General features: G+C 35.9%; 1 protein-coding gene across 2 annotated transcripts in view; it reads right to left on the bottom strand.

Annotated features, from left to right (window-relative positions):
• Positions 1 to 5,142: 5,142 nt before the first annotated feature.
• The window catches only part of ALCAM (activated leukocyte cell adhesion molecule), a 205,741-nt gene continuing 191,002 nt past the window's right edge, over positions 5,143 to 19,881 (bottom strand). For both annotated transcript variants that reach the window (XM_082393104.1, XM_082393103.1), the window contains 2 exons: positions 9,133 to 9,248; positions 5,143 to 7,584 (listed from right to left, as the gene is read on the bottom strand). In XM_082393104.1, the coding sequence (XP_082249230.1) occupies positions 9,161 to 9,248 (88 nt within the window). In that variant the 3' untranslated portion in view covers positions 5,143 to 7,584; positions 9,133 to 9,160. The remainder of the gene's footprint in view (positions 7,585 to 9,132; positions 9,249 to 19,881) is intronic.

The raw sequence follows: 19,881 nt of genomic DNA, 5'->3' as shown, positions 1-19,881 counted from the left end.
CTTGAGTGCTGAACTTTGGAACAATGAAAAGGGACAAATGTGGGCCAGAGACAGACAGAACACATAATGTGCCCAGTCTGCCCAGAAACTTGTATACACGCTTAAAATTTATACACTTAAGACCTCTAAATAGCTACCAGGCATTACTACAAATAATTCTTATGTGTTGATGCCAAAGAGTATTTAATACCATACAGAGGGATTCGAGGTCCTGGGGGAGGGGTGAATGTTGGTCCCAGAAAGGTCAGAGGAGAGGGAAGCATTTCAGAAGCACAAAAATCTAATCATTGGGGTTTTAATAAAATGTTTCTGATTTTTTGAGGAAGGAATCTTCTTGATATTATCCTGACCTAATAAGCCACCCAGGAACTCAGAGTTGCCTCTGAAGAGGTGTACCAGTTCGTTACTGTCACATAACAACAATCTCAAAGCTCAGTGGCTTAAAACAACCCTCATTTATTACTGTAACGCTTGTGTCTGTGGGTCACAGCTGATGTGGGCTGTGCTCAGGTGATCTTGGCTGGGCTTGCTTGTGTGACTGTGGGCTGGGTAGGAGCTCTGCCCTGGCCTGGGCTTGTCTGAGGCACCTTACCTGGTGCAGATCTGCTCCATGGGTCCTCAACCTCCTCCTGGCATTAACAGGCTTGCCCTGGCTCATCCTTCTCATGGTGATCACAAGAGGGCAAGAAGAAACATGGTAGGCCACTTGAGATCTAGACTCAGAGCTAGAAAATGGTCACTGGTCACTTCTACACAATCTTATGGGCCAAAGCAAACCATAGGGCTGAGTCTAGTGTCAAGGAGTGGGAAAATATGCTCTGACCCTTTTCTGAGAAGAGCTACAAAGTCACATGCAAAGGGTATGAAGACAGGTAAGGGTAAATAATCAGGATAACTAATGCAACAGATGGACCATAAAAGAAACAGAAACAGGATGTTTTTGCAAAAGCATTTAATTTTAGGAAACGTCTTCTGAAACATACAAAGAGGGGAATGGAAGGAAAGGACTTATCCTATCGTATAGCTGTAGTTGCTTCTTCTAAGAAGAAAATATGAGCCAAGGACAAGATCAAAGGCTGTACAAACTGCTTCATCACACAAAGTCATCTTTTAGCAAAAGATCAGTTAACTGCAATTATAAATACAAGTGCTTTAACTCTGGAAACTCGAGCTGATTTGGAAAACCAAATCATAATTGAACAGCTCTCTGTGCTCATCCAAGTTTCCAAATGTCTGCTGCTCTGTTCTGCTCTTCCATTTCTAAATTGGAATATAAATTATTTTGGTAAAGCCCATTTGACTTTGCTCCCAACCACATGGTTTCCCCATTGGACCCAATGTCCGGAAAAATCATTTTAAAGAAGAAATTGAGAAGTTGATTTCCACCCCAGCCTATATCCTACTTCCACTAGTAAGAGTGGGGAATAATGGAGCTGACCCAACAAGAACTGTCTACTGCCAGTTTCTCTTTGGTGCAATGCAAGAGTCACGGGGCAATGATGCTGAGGGGATCAATGCAAATTTCACTTCACTGATGTTGCAGAAACACCATAAAAACTACAGCATTACTATTTTTAAAGCTGTACAACCCTTTGAATTGAACATTAATTCCATATATTGCTATTGTCATCAGGACAACAAAAAATATAGTGAGTCCTGTGGTGATAACTATAAAGTATGTATTTGATATTTTAATGACTTTATTTTATTACATTCAAGAAAAATTAAAGAATGAAAGAGTAATCACTACACACAACTTTTAAATTGCATTTCTCTGAAAACAGATTATCCGTTAGGAATATGGAGGAAGGTCTATTTGTTGTTTTTGTGGTGTTGCCAGTGTGACAAAAACCCATCATCTTTCAAATAGCTTAATATGCAACTATTATATATGAAGAACAAAGCTCTCTAAATTAAGAAAAGTCACAGACGCTTATTCCTGTAAATGAACCTGCAAATGTTTGAAAAAATAATCTTTCCTTTTGGAATCAGACTGAACAATAAGTAATGTCTATTTGTCTGTCAATGCAAATACTATCTTAAAGCTTTTGGTGGACATTCTAATCAAGATAAGAAAAAGGAACTTAGTTGTTACTGCCAACAATGTAGAAGCCCAGAATTTCTGGGTAAATTGGGTTTTTAGTAAGTTTAGCATGTAAGGAACGACTCTCATGCTTAAACATAAAACTTTTCTTAACAGAACCATTCCATTTCCTTAATAAGCCATCTCAGGGCGAGTCCCATGAATCAATTTTCAAGCAGTAACTACATCTCATTTCACTAATAACGTGGTTTTTTCACTGATCAGAATTCAAAGAATTATTCAGGGTTGCCCAAATTTCAACTATTATTTCTGTGTAAGTGAACATCTCGGTATGTGAATCGAGCCATCAATTTAAACTTCTAATTGAAGCTCAATTTATGCTGGCCTAGCTGGGAAGACATAATCAGAAAGAAAATATGTATAGAAAAAGTTGAGATGACATTTTGATTATTTATCTCACAAATAGTCCAAATTGAGCTGCTGTCAGCTTCTGAAGGCATGTTTTGTCAAACGCTATACCTTCTGGAGACCATAGTCTGTGCTCTCTGATAATACACGTTTTCTTAAAGAATCTAATAATTTATATTGAGCCTCTAGATGTTGAGGACCTCATTTATTTCTTGGTAGTATAGAGTTTATGCAATTAGGTTTACTCATACAAATTTCATTGCAACTGTTGAGTCTAACATGTGCTATTATACCTTTTGTTACAATTATGAATGCCTCCCATCAAAGTACCATGAATATTTTTACCCCGTAGCTGCTTCCTATTTGACAAATATTTTGTAGTTCTTCAAACAATTCCTTTTCTGATAAGCAAATCCTATATCCTCCCTTACAGGATTATGGGGTAAAGTAGCCCATAATGTGTGTGTGTGTGTGTGTGTGTGTGCATGTGTATGCATGCGCACGTGTAAACACCTATAAATGTAATTGAATATCTTTGAATTCACTCAGCTGCTTGGCCATCACAAGGTAAAACCTTTTCCTGAGCTAGCTAATAAAAAGAGACAAGACAGATAACTTGAGAATGTCATCTGCCTTTGCAGTCTTATGCTTGTGTGTTCATTTTCCAATGAATATTTGTGCATTGAAGGAGCATTTATAAGAAAAAATGAGAGATGGACATTTGCGGAAGAAAAAGAAATTGGATTGGAACAGGTAAAGAGGGGGAAAAAATGAACTCCAGTATTCTGACTTCAAGTTTCTAGTGTTTTTTTTTTTTTTTTTTTTTTTTAAATTTTTATTTATTTATTATGTTTATTTTTGGCTGTGTTGGGTCTTCGTTTCTGTGTGAGGGCTTTCTCCAGTTGCGGCGAGTGGGGGCCACTCTTCATCGCGGTGCGCGGGCCTCTCACTATCGCGGCCTCTCTTGTTGCGGAGCAGAGGCTCCAGACGCTCAGGCTCAGTAGTTGTGGCTCACGGGCCCAGTTGCTCCGCGGCATGTGGGATCTTCCCAGACCAGGGCTCGAACCCGTGTCCCCTGCATTGGCAGGCAGATTCCCAACCACTGCGCCACCAGGGAAGCCCATCTAGTGTTTTTAAAATACTTTTTATTCAGAAGCTTAGATAAGAAATATACATTCTACGTTTGACTGAAGTAATTTTTATTGTTAAAGTATGATACTTGTAAAGCCAAATCTACTGCATTTTTTAAAATAGTAGAGTTAGTTCCATTTAATTCCTTAGACATGTAATAAAAAACTAACATTTATATAATAATTTATTGTTTTCAAAGCAGTTTTCACGTATTTCTTATCATATTACTCTGAATATGAATGGCATTAGTTACTAGGGGGGAACAAGTAGGTTATTCAATGCAAATCTATCTTTTGGCACTCTCCCCAAGCATAGATTAGATGTATACTCAATACAACAGGGATGATAAACAATGCAGTGAATAGAACTTAGACTTGGTCATCTTGAGCACAGGTCCTAGGTCAGCCACTCCTGGTGTCTGTGATTGTAGACAAACTTACTTACATTGTCTTCATGTGTAAGATAGGGACAGCACCTCCTGTAGCAGAATGGTGGGTGGATTCAAATGAAGCAGTGTAAATAAAACACCAATATAGTCCAGGTCTCATGATAGGTAACTAGTATCTGAGAGCAGTATGTGTGTTTAAAATGTAATGTGGTGTATATATATATATATATATATATATATATATATATATATAGTGTGTGTGTGTGTGATTTATATATATATATACATGTGGGGGCGGTATTTAAGTGTGATGTGATTGATATATATATGTCACATCACATTTTAAAATACAGAAGTGTTTTAAATACACACATATATAATCATATATATAATGTCTAATATTCCAAATACAGTTAAAATATTATATTTGCCTATTAAGTGATTTGAATATCTTGGAATAATCCTTTATAGATGGTATAACCAGTTCACGTATCAATTAATGTTTTTCAATTTTACATATTCTAAAAAGGAAGATTTCTTTATTAAAGAAGTGTGGGAACTGTAGTAGACTGGGGTGAGCATGGCCTTTAGAATCAGATCGGTTTGATACCTGACTTATCTACTTAGAAGCTAAACGTACTTGGGAGTTATGGAATCTCTCTAAATCTTCATTTTCTGCTGTGAAACGGGGGTTATTTAATACTATTTATAACCGTTCAGGATTAAAAAAGGTAACGTATAGATGGCCCAAGCACACAGTATGAGCTCAATAAATATTAATTACTTTCTCTGACGCACATAGCTGGCTTTACCTTACTTGGAGGGGGAAGCATTTCTAGGTTCATGCCTAGGTAATTCCAGATGGTACGCTGAACAGGCAAGGGTCCTCTTAAGTCAGTTCCCAGGACAGCCACGTGGGAGGCCCACAATAAGTGTGACTCTATGGCTGAAAAGGGAGATACGCGCATTATAGAAATCACCCCTTGTGAAATCGGGGACTAGCCGAAGTGGCTTACCTGACATCATAGGAGGGCATGGACGATTTTATTTTGCTGAATTACTTCTCCAGGGAGATGGGGAGTCACAATGAGTTTTCCACTCTTTAATAAAGACAACTACTTTCTACGCATGAACATCCTAGTTTAGACAAGAGGCAGACAGCTGTGAGAGATATGTGAAGACATATTTCAGTTTTATTATCTTTTAGGCATAGACGGGTATGTTAATCCATTTCCACATACAAGTCCTGTAATCACAGATAGGGAGTGAACCTTGAACTGGCAAAACCTGTCTCCTGTTGCCAAAGAGTTAAGTTTGGAAAGACAAAACCTCAAAGGTTGAGGATTGTGCATTATCTTCCTTCCCAGCCTTGCTGTGCTTATGGCCGCTGTTACACACATAAGCTTTCCTTTTTATCCAGGCATTGATTCACTGGTAACAATGTTGTCCCTTTTTCCCCCAGGCAAACTTTCTGCTTTCAGTCCATAGCTCAGTTTCCCATGTTCTGCTCTCTAGCTTCTGACAGCTGTTTTTGGACTTAGTTAACCATAGAAGCCAAGAAATAATTGCAGTGAAAACCTCTCTTTCTATCGTCACATTGCTTCTTTATGCAAATGTCTCTTAGGAGTTAAACTTTGAACCTTTGATCTCTCACACCAAAAGATAAAAAGAAAAAATATTTATATGGAAATAAGTTCATTTTAGTGTTCATGGTTTATTGTGGAAAGCAGGTGTTTAAAAATTTTAGAATTTTTTTAACAAAATTCTAAAGATAAAAGAAAAAAAATCACAGTATTTACAGAGATAACAGAATGGCGTAGCCATGCAAAACAAATAACTTTGGTTTTTCCCCTTTCACTTTGGTTTAAATATTGACCAAGATTCAATTTTTTCCTGCCAAATAAAACTTCAATAAATCAAAGTTTAGAGGCAAAATAACATATTTTCTTTTTTCCCATAATATTTTATACAGCATCAAGTCTAATAGGATATTTTATGTATTTAATTCATACCAATACACTATAGGAAGCTTTTATTAAACTGAGTCACTATTGCTCAGACAGCAAACGGTTTACAAACGTACAATGTGTGTTTCTAAATAATGCAGAAGTGGCAAAGTATTTATTCCTAATCTTCATCTGACTTTAATCTTCAATTTATTTTTCATTGCCTTCCTAATTTTTTATTCCATCAATCTAAAAAACAAACACCAGTTTTCCTTTCCTCCCAAAGAACACAGTTCTATACCTGGAAATCTGATGTTCATTTTTCTTCAATAAAGTTATGTAAATCCATGATAAAAATGGCCATGCCGTGTTCTCCCAGAAACCAGGCTTCTGCTTGAAAGAGCAAAGTTTAAAAGTCTAGTCCCAAGTAGCTATTGGCCCATATCCAGCCTACTTCAAAAAGTTTCCATTTACACTACCACCCTATAAATTTCCTCCAGCATAAAACATGTTTATAAAGTTACAAATTTGAATGTAACTAAAGGTATATAGACATTTTATTATTACACTTTTTGATGTACTGCTTGATAAATTATGTACCAGTTAAAAACACTAAATGATCTCAAGGTGCATTCAATATCTGTAGCGTAGTTAACAAAAACACACGAAAAAAATATATATTCTATATTCTGTGGAAAATAACACAGCTTTGATAATGATCACTGTTAAAAATCTCCAATTCTGACTGATATCTTTTTTTTTTTTAAAGGAAATAGGTATAATTTTAAGGCAGTGGATAACCCAAAGGATTTAACTCCAATTTTCAATTACGGTGATTTACATAGTGACCTATGAAAATGGGAATGTTATCCATGATTTTTCCAAACTGTCTCTCATTCATTGATTTGTTTTCTTATTTTGACAGAAAATAATTTACTAGCAGGTGTCTCTAAAGGTAAATGCTACCCAAATTCTATGTGATGTTTTTTTCAGAATAGGCAAAATTGTCAGTTTGGGAGCACCATTATTATGTGTGTGTGCACATGTGCGTGTGATTTCCTTGAGAGTCAGCTGGTGGCACATACACAGAAGTAGTTCATCTGGTGCTAATCAACCTCACTCTTTGCCTCCTCCTCCCTAGTGATAAAAATCAGTTTTTGATTAGGGCAATGTGTGTCCCCAATCTTCACAAGCTGCCACCTTTGGGATTTAGGTGCTTGTGATAAAGTCTGGGGGCATTACTGATAGCAATCAGAATCAGAAATGTACCTGCTCAGATTATCCATATAAACAATTGAAATAAAAGCATCACATTATACATCAGATTAACAGCAACTCCCAGAACAAAGCTTACAGTGTATAAAAATAGCTACGTAAAAAATTTACATAAAAGGCAAACCAAAAAGGAATTCTCAGTGCAGACATTTACAGAAAAGAAAATCAAACCAACACAACATATGACCTATTATCATGGCTGCCAAAACTTGTTGTTATTGTTTGTAATTTCATTTCATTGTTTTATTTGAGATAATTCTCTAAAATCCTGTGACAGCTTGGTAGAATGAACTGCTTAACACTTGAACCATGAATTGCCGTCAATGTCTTTGTATATGTCTTAAATACAATCCACGTTCATGCTTCAATTGGTCTATATAGTTTTCTTTTCTCTGAAATGATGAAAAAAACCACAATTCAGATAAGTTACCATAGCAATCACTTTTCACAATCAACATATGCTTTGTACTGAAAGTGATACTTCATAAGAGCTTTTTATAAAGCTCCACTGTCCCTGAACCTAACTGTAATCCCAGGTATTGCTGCAGCTCTTCAACTAATAATCTTTTTGAATTGTTGAAAGTATTTTTGTGAAAATTGCTTAGTTCTTATGAAAATTATAAGGTTTTTCAGGAAAATATTTCATTCTGTTTCTCTTCAGGTTAACAAACTCACTTATCCCTTCAAACCACACTCCATTTTGTGGGCTTTGTCCTCAAGCTCAATTTTCCTTTGAGAATTTACTCTATCTGATTTTGAAGAAAAAAGAAGGTAAACTCTACATTTACAGAGGATTGAGGAACGAATCCTAGAGAAGCAGAAATAAGAATCAGGTGGGAATGCTGCGTACTTGGTCTCCAGTGGAAGGCAGGATAAGGGAAGGAATTCAGATCTTACTCCTTTCACCCAATCATTTTGAGATTCTGGTTTCCAGATTATAAAAATGTCTTATTTCAATCATTCTTATTTTTCTTTCCTGTGTGCATTCTTCTAATTGCAATTCTTTCCCTTGCTCCCTATCTTCTCTATGGGATTAATTTAGGTGACCCACTCGAATCATAACTTGTGGTTTATTTATAATGAAACAAAGTTTTACTATGGCTGTTGGGGATTTTTATATATTTGAGTAAACTATAGCAACACTATTCTCAAGGACACAAAAAATAATTTGTCCAAATGGCTTCTCTGTTTGACTGGCTCAAGAGAACATAAATAAAAATAAAAAGTTCAAATTGAAAGTGGCAATACCATGGAAACATACCTCTTTTGGAGATTATCTTAAAAATCACACTCATATAGCTATTATATATTGATGTATGCAATATATATGCATGTATATATATTATATTGATATATACATAATACACACATACATATATATGCACATATAGATACATACACACATATATAATATATACACTATTTGGAAAAGTGTGTGTGTACACACACATAAATTTGTTAGTCTTTTCATTACAATGATTTGAGAGATGGCTGTATAAATACGCTGACACTTTTAAGCATATTAAATCCTTGGATTAAAATTTTTATATTTTAAAATTATTCTCATAATTGCTTTTTAAAATAAAGTATGAGAATTGCTTCTCATCTAATCAAAATATCAATTTATAAAATTAAGATTTTTGCACTCAGCAAAATTTTTGGCATTAGAATAAAAAATGCTCATTGAATGTTAAAATCTCAAAATTGATTTCAATTATTCTGAGGATAATGATTTTTATTCAGAGGATGGGGAGGCCGTTGAGATTCCATACTTCTGAAAATACCTTTCTGAGTAACCAAAGGTTCCTTTTGAAAAACTCTCTTCCTGTTTGAAAGCTGTAATTATAAGGCCTCTTAATGTCAAGGCTTTCCCTTTCATCTCTAGGATGTTTCATACTTTCCTGGGAATTATTTCTATAAACCTCAAACAGCCTACCCACCTGGACAACAAGTGAAACAGTTTCTCTCTTAGGCTTCTGTTTTGTGATTGTTTTCTTCTAACTTTTTGTTTTCTTCCAGATTACCAAGATCCTTGTTTACATGTTTTGATGCAGTCCTATGAGAGAATTAAACATTATCACATTGACACACACATATTTAACCTTTCTTATTTTTAATTTTAGGGTTCACATTAATGTATCTTTTAAAAGCAAATGTTTTATATCTAATACAGGTAAGCCCCTAGGACGAACAATTCCACATCTGTGAGCCTTGACTGGTAACAGGACACACTCCACTGAAATTACCTTGGTCGTAGGGTTGCATTAAATATATGCTAAGAGAAAAAGAAGTCAGTTATTTTGAACACAGACTACACATACTTAGTTGCATCATGTTTTTGGCTGGGTTGATTTTCTTTCTACTTTCCCGGAAGTAATTATTATCATTTGATAGTCAAAATTTTCATTCTGGGCAAATACATCCTGCAAAAATTTTCTGAAGAAGTTTCATTAGGGGCTTTCAGTTTCTGCATTCCCTATTATGCATCCATGTTGAACCAATGTCCTGTATCTTAGCAGAAGCTAAGGCAGCTCTAATGTGGTGGTTCTCAAATTGTGGTCCCAGACCAGCAGTATCAGCACCCCCTGGGAACGTGACAGAAGTGAAAATTCTGAGGCCCCACCATAGAAGCATGTAAAAGAAACTCTGGGGATAGGGCCTGCAATTTATGATAAACAAGACCTCCTAGTGGTCCTGCTGCATGTAAAGTTTGAGAACCACTGCCCCAGTGGCTTCCAGGGTTACACACGACTACTAGATTCTCTCTTTTAAGAGCTGAAATCAGGTTTTCTTAAACACACAGCTAAATTCCTTGGTTTTGTGACCACTTGAGAGAAATCATAACTGTATTTCCAAGAGTGTACTATTTCCTTCCCTCCTTCCTCCCTCCCTCCCCTCTCTCTTCCTTCCTTCCATTCCTCCTTTATTCCCTAACTCTCTCCATGTTATAAGCACATCAGGGAAATCACAGTGATATGGTACTTCAAATTATTATTGCTATATAATTCCTAGTAATACTTCTAATTTTATATAAAAATTATATAGTACCAGATGTGTCTCTTGGTTAAGGAAGCTAGGGTAGAAAACTCCATTTTTCCCTAAAAGTATTTCTTTGCTTTAAATAGAACTCCTTAACTCATTTGCTAAGAATCACAACTTAACAGTGTGATAGTGTTAACAGTGTCATAGTGTTAATAGTGTGTAACTGTGTATGATTTATGTCCAAGTGAGATAAAGACATATGGCTCATTCATACTGAGACATTCATTATATTTAGCCTAAATTTAATTTAATTTGTGATTTTAAAATTCTTAATTTAGCTTAAACTACAGCCTTCTAAATTGATTCATAAGCAGGAGAGCAACCTCAAACCCTGCCAACATGATTGAGTCCTATAATATGTGACAGTATGTATATATATATATATATATATATATATATATATATGAATTTACATGTATAAAATAAAGGTATATATGCCATCTACATTATATATACCACATTATATATATATCACAGATCATTTGAGGTCTAGTCTCTTTTGCTAATAAGTTACTTAACTAGTAACGAATAAAATCTTAGTAACCTCAATAATATCCATACAAGGTAATGTACCTATCATAAGAGTAAGTTCAATGAATTTTCAAAAACTGGGTGCATGAATGTAACTAGTACCTAGTTCAAGAAACAAAATAGTTGCAGATGAAGAAATCCTCCATTATACTCCCTTCCAGTCACTTCTACCTCCCCAAAGGTTACTATAATCCTGTTATCTCACAGAATGGTTTTACCTGGTTTTATAATTTGTTATAAATGGAATCATACCACATATATTCATTTCTGTCTGCCTTTTATTTAAACTCAACTTTATGTTTGTGACATTCGTATATAATGTTGCATGTAGTTGTAGGTTGTTTATTTTCATTGCTGTATAGCTTGTTATTGGACTTATTTATCTATTTTACTGCTGACGGACATTCTTGCTCTTTATTCTTTCTGGGATTTCACTTATACATAAATTAGATCTTTTGTGTGTGTCCCACATGTCTCTCATGCTCTTGTGTGTCTTATCTATTCTTTTTCCTCTGTGTGCTTCAACTTGGATGTTTTCTATTGATCTGTATTCCAGTTTACTTCTCTTGTGTTCTGCTGTGGCCAGTCTGCTTTTAAATTTATCCACCAAAGACCTATTTTTTGTTTTTAAGATTTTTTTTAAAAAGGTCAAGTCTTTTATTTATATATTTATTTATGGCTGCGTTGGGTCTTCGTTGCTGTGTGTGGGCTTCCTCTAGCTGTGGCGAGCAGGGGCCACTCTTCACTGCAGTGCATGGGCTCTAGGCGTGTGGGCCTCAGCAGCTGTGGCACGCAGGCTCAGTAGTTGTGGCTCGTGGGCTCTAGAATGCAGGCTCAGCAGCTGCAGCTCATGGGCCCAGCTGCTCCGTGGCATGTGGGATCCTCCCAGACCAGGGCTCAAACCTGGCTCCCCTGCATTGGCAGGCAGATTCCTAACCACTGTGCCACCAGGGAAGCCCCCAAAGACCTACTTTTTAATATTATCTTTTTCAGGTCTAAAATGTCAATTTGATTTTTAAATATTTTAAAGTACATTTCTATTTTCTATTCCATTCATTTCCTTTGGCCATCTTTTCTTCCACTTTCAATATCTTATTTATAGTTATTTTAATATCCTTGCCTGTTAACTACAATACTCAAACAATGCATAGATCTGCTTGTCTATTTTTCCTCTTGATTATTGATTATATTTTCTTGACTCTTTACATAACTAGTCCTTTTTATTTTGCATGACACCATATATAAAATAACAGAAGAGACTACATATGATGTTATTTTCCATCACATAAGGTCCCCCCTTTACTGCAGATAGGTGAGCAGATAGGTTCTGAAGCTCAGTTGCAGTTTTAGTAAGACTCAGTCTACATCTGGTTTGTCCCTACTCCTAAGTCATGGCCCTCTCAAGTTTCTGATTGAGACTCTGGCATGTTTTGCTTTCTTCAGACCTTAAACACAGAGAGATCCAGCTCTTCCCTTCAGTGAGTCTCTACCCAGATCTCCAGCCATCTGTCCCATGACACTTCAAATGTGGCCAATCTCTTTAGTCTCCTTGAGTTGAGTGTAAGCTCCTTGATAATAAGGACCATGTTTTATTATATCTTACTGTCTGAATATGGTAGGCATCCAAAAGATATTTCTTTTACTGCATTGAACTAACTGACTTTATTACAGTTTATATCTATTCCTTTTTACTGTTCCTTATGATATTAGTGTTCAGCAATATGAAGTCAATACAGACCCAGCTGCTTTTTTACAGAGGGGTAAAATAGAGAAAACACTACATTGAAATGATAGAACTTGAGTGACGTCTTACTCCAATGTTTTCAGGTAAAACTGCACAAAATTATATGCATAAATATGTACCTTGATTATTCTAAAAGCACCTTACTAATAACTATAATTTCTAAAAATCAGTAAGATATTGTGGCAATCAAGAAAAACTACATGATTCTCAAAACCTTTTTCTTTTATTCTCCTTGCCTCCTCTCACCTCCCTGACTTTTCCTTCATTCCTTTTCTCTCTACTTTTCTTTTCACTCCCTCTCTTTCTCTTTTATTCTTTCAAACTCACTTCATTAAATACTATTCTTTCCTCCAAAGTAAAAATTCCAACTTTCAGGGAGCCAGTAGAGAGAGTGACAGATAAAAGAGTCAATGTTGTATAAGTATAAAAATAAAATAAAATAAAATAAAATAAAATAAATTTAGCAATGTAATAAATCAATTTTGCAATTGTGTTTTTTTTTCAACCTACTTTGACCAGTATGGGAAGAAGGAAGTTATAATAAGTTTGAGGACATAATATTTTCACAACTTAAAAATAAAGCATGGACCAATCCCTCCCATGAGGAAACGTGCACAAGCCTCTTAGATAGCCTCATCCACCAGAGGGAAAACAGCAGAAGCAAGAACTACAATCCTGCAGCCTGTGGAACAAAAACAACATTCACAGAAAGATAGACAAGATGAAAAGGCAGAGGGCTATGTACCAGACGAAAGAACAAGATAAAACCCCAGAAAAACAACTAAATGAAGTGGAGATAGGCAACCTTCCAGAAAAAGAATTCAGAATAATGATAGTGAAGATGATCCAGGGTCTCAGAAAAAGAATGGAGGCAAAGATCGAGAAGATGCAAGAAATGTATAACAAACACCTAGAAGAATTAAAGAACAAACAAACAGAGATGGACAATACAATAACTGAAATGAAAAATACACTAGAAGGAGTCAATAGCAGAATAACTGAGGCAGAAGAACAGATAAGTGGCCTGGAAGACAGAATGGTGGAATTCACTGCCATGGAACAGAATAAAGAAAAAAGAATGAAAGAAATGAAGACAGCATAAGAGAACTCTGACACAACATTAAATGCAACAACCTTCACATTATAGGGGTCCCAGAAGGAGAAGAGAGAGAGAAAGGACCAGATAAAATATTTGAATAGATTATAGTAAAAAACTTCCCTATCATGGGAAAGGAAATAGCCACCCAAGTCCAGGAAGCTCAGAGAGTCCCATAAAGGATAAACCCAAGGAGAAACACGCCGAGACACATAGTAATCAAATTGGCAAAAATTAAAGACAAAGAAAAATTATTGAAAGCAGCAAGGGACAAACGACAAATAATATACAACGGAACTCCCATAAGGTTAACAGCTGATTTCTCAGCAGAAACTCTACAAGCCAGAAGGGAGTGGAGTGATATACTTAAAGTGATGAAAGGGAAGAACCTACAACCAAGATTACTCTACCCAGCAAGGATCTCATTCAGATTCGATGGAGAAATCAAAAGCTTTATGGACAAGCAAAAGCTAAGAGAATTCAGTACCACCAAAGCAGCTCTACAACAAATGCTAAAGGAACTTCTCTAAGTGGGAAACACAAGAGAAGAAAAGGACCTACAAAAACAAACCCAAAACAATTAAGAAAATGGTCATAGGAACGTACATATCGATAATTACCTTAAATGTGAATGGATTAAATGCTCCAACCAAAAGACACAGGCTTGCTGCATGGATAAAAAAACAAGACCCATATATATGCTGTCTACAAGAGACCCACTTCAGACTTAGGGACACATACAGACTGAAAGTGAGGGGATGGAAAAAGATATTCCATGCAAATGGAAATCAAAAGAAAGCTGGAGTAGCAATACTCATATCAGATAAAATAGACTTTAAAAAAAGAATGTTATAAGAGACAAGGAAGGACACTACATAATGATCAAGGGATCAATCCAACAAAAGGATATAACAGGGCTTCCCTGGTGGCGCAGTGGTTGAGAATCTGCCTGCCAATGCAGGGGACACGGGTTCGAGCCCTCATCGGAGAGGATCCCACATGCCGCGCAGCGGCTAGGCCCGTGAGCCACAACTGCTGAGCCTGCGCGTCTGGAGCCTGTGCTCCGCAACAAGAGAGGCCGCGACAGTGAAAGGCCCGCGCACCGCGATGAAGAGTGGCCCCCGCTCGCCACAACTGGAGAAAGTCCTCGCACAGAAACAAAGACCCAACACAGCCAAAAATAAATTAAAAAAAAAAAAAAGATATAACAATTATAAATATATATGCACCCAACACAGGAGCACCTTAATACATAAGGCAACTGCTAAGAGCTATAAAAGAGGAAATCAACAGTAACACAATAATAGTGGGGGACTTTAACACCTCACTTACACCAATGAACAGATCATCCAAAATGAAAATAAATAAGGAAACAGAAGGTTTAAATGACACAAGAGACCAGATAGATTTAATTGATATTTATAGGACATTCCATCCAAAAACAGCAGATTACACTTCCTTCTCAAGTGTGCATGGAACATTCTCCAGGATAGATCACATCTTGGGTCACAAATCAAGCCTCAGTAAATTAAAGAAAATTAAAATCATATCAAGCATATTTTCTGACCACAATGCTATGAGATTAGAAATGAATTACAGAGAAAAAAACGTAAAAAACACAAACACATGGAGGCTAAACAATACGTTACTAAATAACCAAGAGATCACTGAAGAAATCAAAGAGAAAATCAAAAAATACCTAGAGACAAATGACAATGAAAACATGATAATCCAAAACCTATGGGATGCAGCAAAAGCAGTTCTAAGAGGGAAGTTTATAGCTATACAAGTGTACCTCAAGAAACAAGAAAAATCTCAAATAAAATATCTAACTTTACACGTAAAGGAACTAGAGAAAGAAGAACAAACAAAACCCAAAGTTAGCAGAAGGAAAGAAATCATAAAGATCAGAGCTGAAAGAAATGAAATAGAAACAAAGAAAGCAATAGGAAAGATCAATAAAACTAAAAGCTGCTTCTTTGAGAAGATAAACAAAATTGATTAACCATTAGCCAGATGCATCAAGAAAACAAGGGAGAGGACTCAAATCAATAAAATTAGAAATGAAAAAGGAGAAGTTACAACAGACACCGCATAAATACAAAGCATCCTAAGAGACTACTACAAGGAATTCTATGCCAATAAAATGGACAACCTGGAAGAAATGGACAAATTCTTAGAAAGGTGTAACCTTCCAAGACTGAACCAGGAAGAAATAGAAAATATGAACAGAATGATCAGAAGTAATGAAATTGATACTGTGATTAAAAATCTTCCAACAAACAGAAGTCCAGGACCAGATGGCTTCACAGGTGAATTCTATCAAACATTTAGAGAAGAGCTAACACACATCCTTCTCAAACTCTTCCAAAAATTTGCAGAGGAAGGAAAACTCCCAAACTCATTTTATGAGGCCACCATCACCCTTACACCAAAACCAGACAAAGGTACTACAAAAAAAGAAAATTACAGACCAATATCACTGATGAATATAGATGCAAAAATCCTCAATAAAATACTAGCAAACAGAATCCAACAACACATTAAAAGGATCATACACCATGATCAAGTGGGATGTATCCTACGGATGCAAGGATTCTTCAATATACGCAAATCAATCAATGTGATACACCATATTCACAAATTGAAGAGTAAAAACCATATGATCACCTCAATAGATGCAGGAAAAACTTTTGACAAAATTCAACACCCATTTATGATAAAAACTCTCCAGAAAGTGGGCATACAGGGAACCTACCTCAACATAATAAAGGCCGTATATGACAAACCCACAGCAAACATCATTCTCAATGGTGAAAAATTGAAAGCATTTCCTCTAAGATCAGGAATGAGACAAGGATGTCCACTCTCACCACTATTATTCAACATAGTTCTGGAAGTCTTAGCCACGGCAATCAGAGAAGAAAAAGAAATAAAAGGAATACAAATTGGAAAAGAAGAAGTAAAACTGTCACTGTTTGCGGATGACATGATATTATACATAGAGAATCCTAAAACTGCCACCAGAAAACTGCTAGAGCTAATTAATGAATTTGGTAAAGTTGCAGGATACAAAATTAATGCACAGAAATCTCTTGCATTCCTATACACTAATGATGAAAAATCTGAAAGAGAAATTATGGAAACACTCCCATTTACCATTGCAACAAAAAGAATAAAATACCTAGGAATAAACCTACCTAGGGAGACAAAAGACCTGTATGCAGAAAACTATAAGACACTGATGAAAGAAATTAAAGATGATATCAACAGATGGAGAGATATACCATGTTCTTGGATTGGAAGAATCAACATTGTGAAAATGATTATGCTACCCAAAGCAATCTACAGATTCAATGTAATCCCTATCAAATTACCAATTGCATTTTTTACAGAGCTAGAACAAATCATCTTAAAATTTGTATGGAGACACAAAAGAGCCCGAAGAGCCAAAGCAGTCTTGAGGGAAAAAAATGGAGCTGGAGGAATCAGACTCCCTGACTTCAGACTATACTACAAAGCTACAGTAATGAAGACAATATGGTACTGGCACAAAAACAGAAACATAGATCAATGGAACAAGATAGAAAGCCCAGAGATAAACACACACACCTATGGTCAACTAATCTATGACAAAGGAGGCAAGGATATACAATGGAGAAAAGACAGTCTCTTCAATAAGTGGTTCTGGGAAAACTGGACAGCTACATGTAAAAGAATGAAATTAGAACACTCCCTAACACCATACACAAAAATAAACTCAAAATGGATTAGAGACCTAAATGTAAGACTGGACACTATAAAATTCTTAGAGGAAAACATAGGAAGAACACTCTATGACATAAATCACAGCAAGATCTTTTTCGATCCACCTCCTAGAGTAATGGAAATAAAAACAAAAATAAACAAATGGGACCTAATGAAACTTCAAAGCTTTTGCACAGCAAAGGAAACCATAAACAAGACGAAAAGACAACCCTCAGAATGGGAGAAAATATTTGCAAACGAATCAACGGACAAAGGATTAATCTCCAAAATATATAAGCAGGTCATGCAGCTCAATATTAAAAAAACAAACAACCCAATCCAAAACTGGGCAGAAGACCTAAATAGATATTTCTCCAAAGAAGACATACAGATGGCCAAGAAGCACATGAAAAGTTGCTCAACATCACTAATTATTAGAGAATTGCAAATCAAAACTACAATGAGGTATCACCTCACACCAGTTAGAATGGGCATCATCAGAAAATCTACAAACAACAAATGCTGGAGAGGGTGTGGAGAAAAGGGAACCCTCTTGCACTGTTGGTGGGAATGTAAATTGATAGAGTCACTATGGAGAACAGTATGGAAGTTCCTTAAAAAACTAGAAATAGAATTACCATCTGACCCAGCAATCCCACTCCTGGGCATATACCCAGAGAAAACCATAATTCAAAAAGACACATGCACCCCACTGTTCACTGCAGCAGTATTTACCATAGCCAGGTCATAGAAGCAACCTAAATGCCCATCTACAGATGAATGGATAAAGAAAATGTGATACATACAATGGAATATTACTCAGCCATAAAAAGGAACGAAATTGGGTCATTTGTGGAGACGTGGATGGATCTAGAGACTGTCATACAGAGTGAAGTAAGTCAGAAAGAGAAAAACAAATACCGTATATTAATGCATATATGTGGAACCTAGAAAAATGGTACAGATGAACCGGTGTGCAGGGCAGAAATTGAGACACAGATGTAGAGAACAAATGTATGGATACCAAGGGGGGAAAGTGGCGTGGGGGTGGGGGTGGGGGCATGATGAATTGGGTGATTGGGATTGACATGTATACACTGATGTGTATAAATTTTGTGACTAATAAGAACCTGCTGTATAAAAATAAATAAAATAAAATTCAAAAATTAAAAATAAATAAATAAATACATAAAATAAAATAAAGCATGGACTGTAAGAAGCTCTTGTAATAGTAATGATTAAAAACCCCACTTGTATAGTGTTAATCCTTACATTTATAACATTATAAACTCTCAGGAAAATACAGAATAAGCTATATGGCTGTACTTGAGAGTAACAAAAAGAAATGAGAAACTGAATGAAAGTTGACCCCTATACTGGGTGAGCTCTACTTTTGCATAAGTCTTCATCTGAGGGCATCTCCCATTTGCAGAGGCATAGGCTAACTAGAACTAAACCTTGAAATCAAGGGTAATAAAATCTCAAAAAAGGAGAGAGCCAAAGAGTGGTGAGGAGCCCAGATTTGTGTGTAAACTGCACAAATGATCTCTAAACTGCACGTGTGGAAGAAATTTCATGTAGCCCAGAAGAAAGCAACACCTGGAAAGCTTAAAAACCTGAAATAGATTTTAGCTGTTACCCACACAGAGGAGACAGAGTTTGTAGTTGAACCTCACCAAGCCAGGAGTTATTGGCAATCATGTCAATCTTTCTATTGGAATCCCAGAAAAACTTAGTAAAGACTATGTGTCAAGATTCAGCATTCACCCTAAGACAGATGTGAAATATAAAATGTAAAAGTAACCATGACATGATCAAGGAAATCAGCCAGTAATCTAATTCTCTGCCAGTAAAAACAATCCATATCCTTTAGCCTATACAGTAGAACCTAGGATGTCTACAACATATCACCAAACAAAGAGTAGTTATGAATAAGAAGTTACCACACATAAAAATGAAGAGTAAAATAATGTAACACAAAGTGCAGAGAATGTCCTTGGATAATAGAGACTTTGGAAATAACAGTTAAGAACTTTAAATCAGTATTACATAACATGTTCAATGACTTAAAGAAAAGTATGGTAACAATGAGAGAACAGATAGAAATCTCAGTACTAAAAATGTAAACAAAAGTAATTCTACAACTTAAAACTACAATATTGGAAATTAACATTCACTAAATTATCTTATCACCAGATTGGAGGTGCAGAATAAAGCCTTGGTGAACATAAGGACAAAAAATATAAATTATATATTCTAAAAAATTGAGAGAAAAATAATAGAAATAAAAGAAGCAGATCCTCAGTGACCTGTGGGACAATAGTGAGCAATCTAACAAATGTGTAATTGGACTCCCAGTAGGAGAAGCAAAAGAGAATTGGGGCATAAAATATATTTGAAGAAACAATGAAAAATATTCCTAGATTTGTTGATGTCCATTAACTTGCATCCAAAATGTTCAGCAGCTCCCAAGGAGGAATGATAAAAAGAAAAACACATCTAAGTACATCATACTCAAAGTAATTGAAA

Source organism: Balaenoptera borealis (genome assembly GCF_965194805.1).
Source record: "Balaenoptera borealis genome assembly, chromosome: 5".
NCBI classification, from domain to species: Eukaryota; Metazoa; Chordata; class Mammalia; order Artiodactyla; family Balaenopteridae; genus Balaenoptera; species Balaenoptera borealis.
The sequence above is the reverse complement of the archived record's forward strand: the minus strand, read 5'-3'. Positions and strand labels throughout refer to the sequence as shown.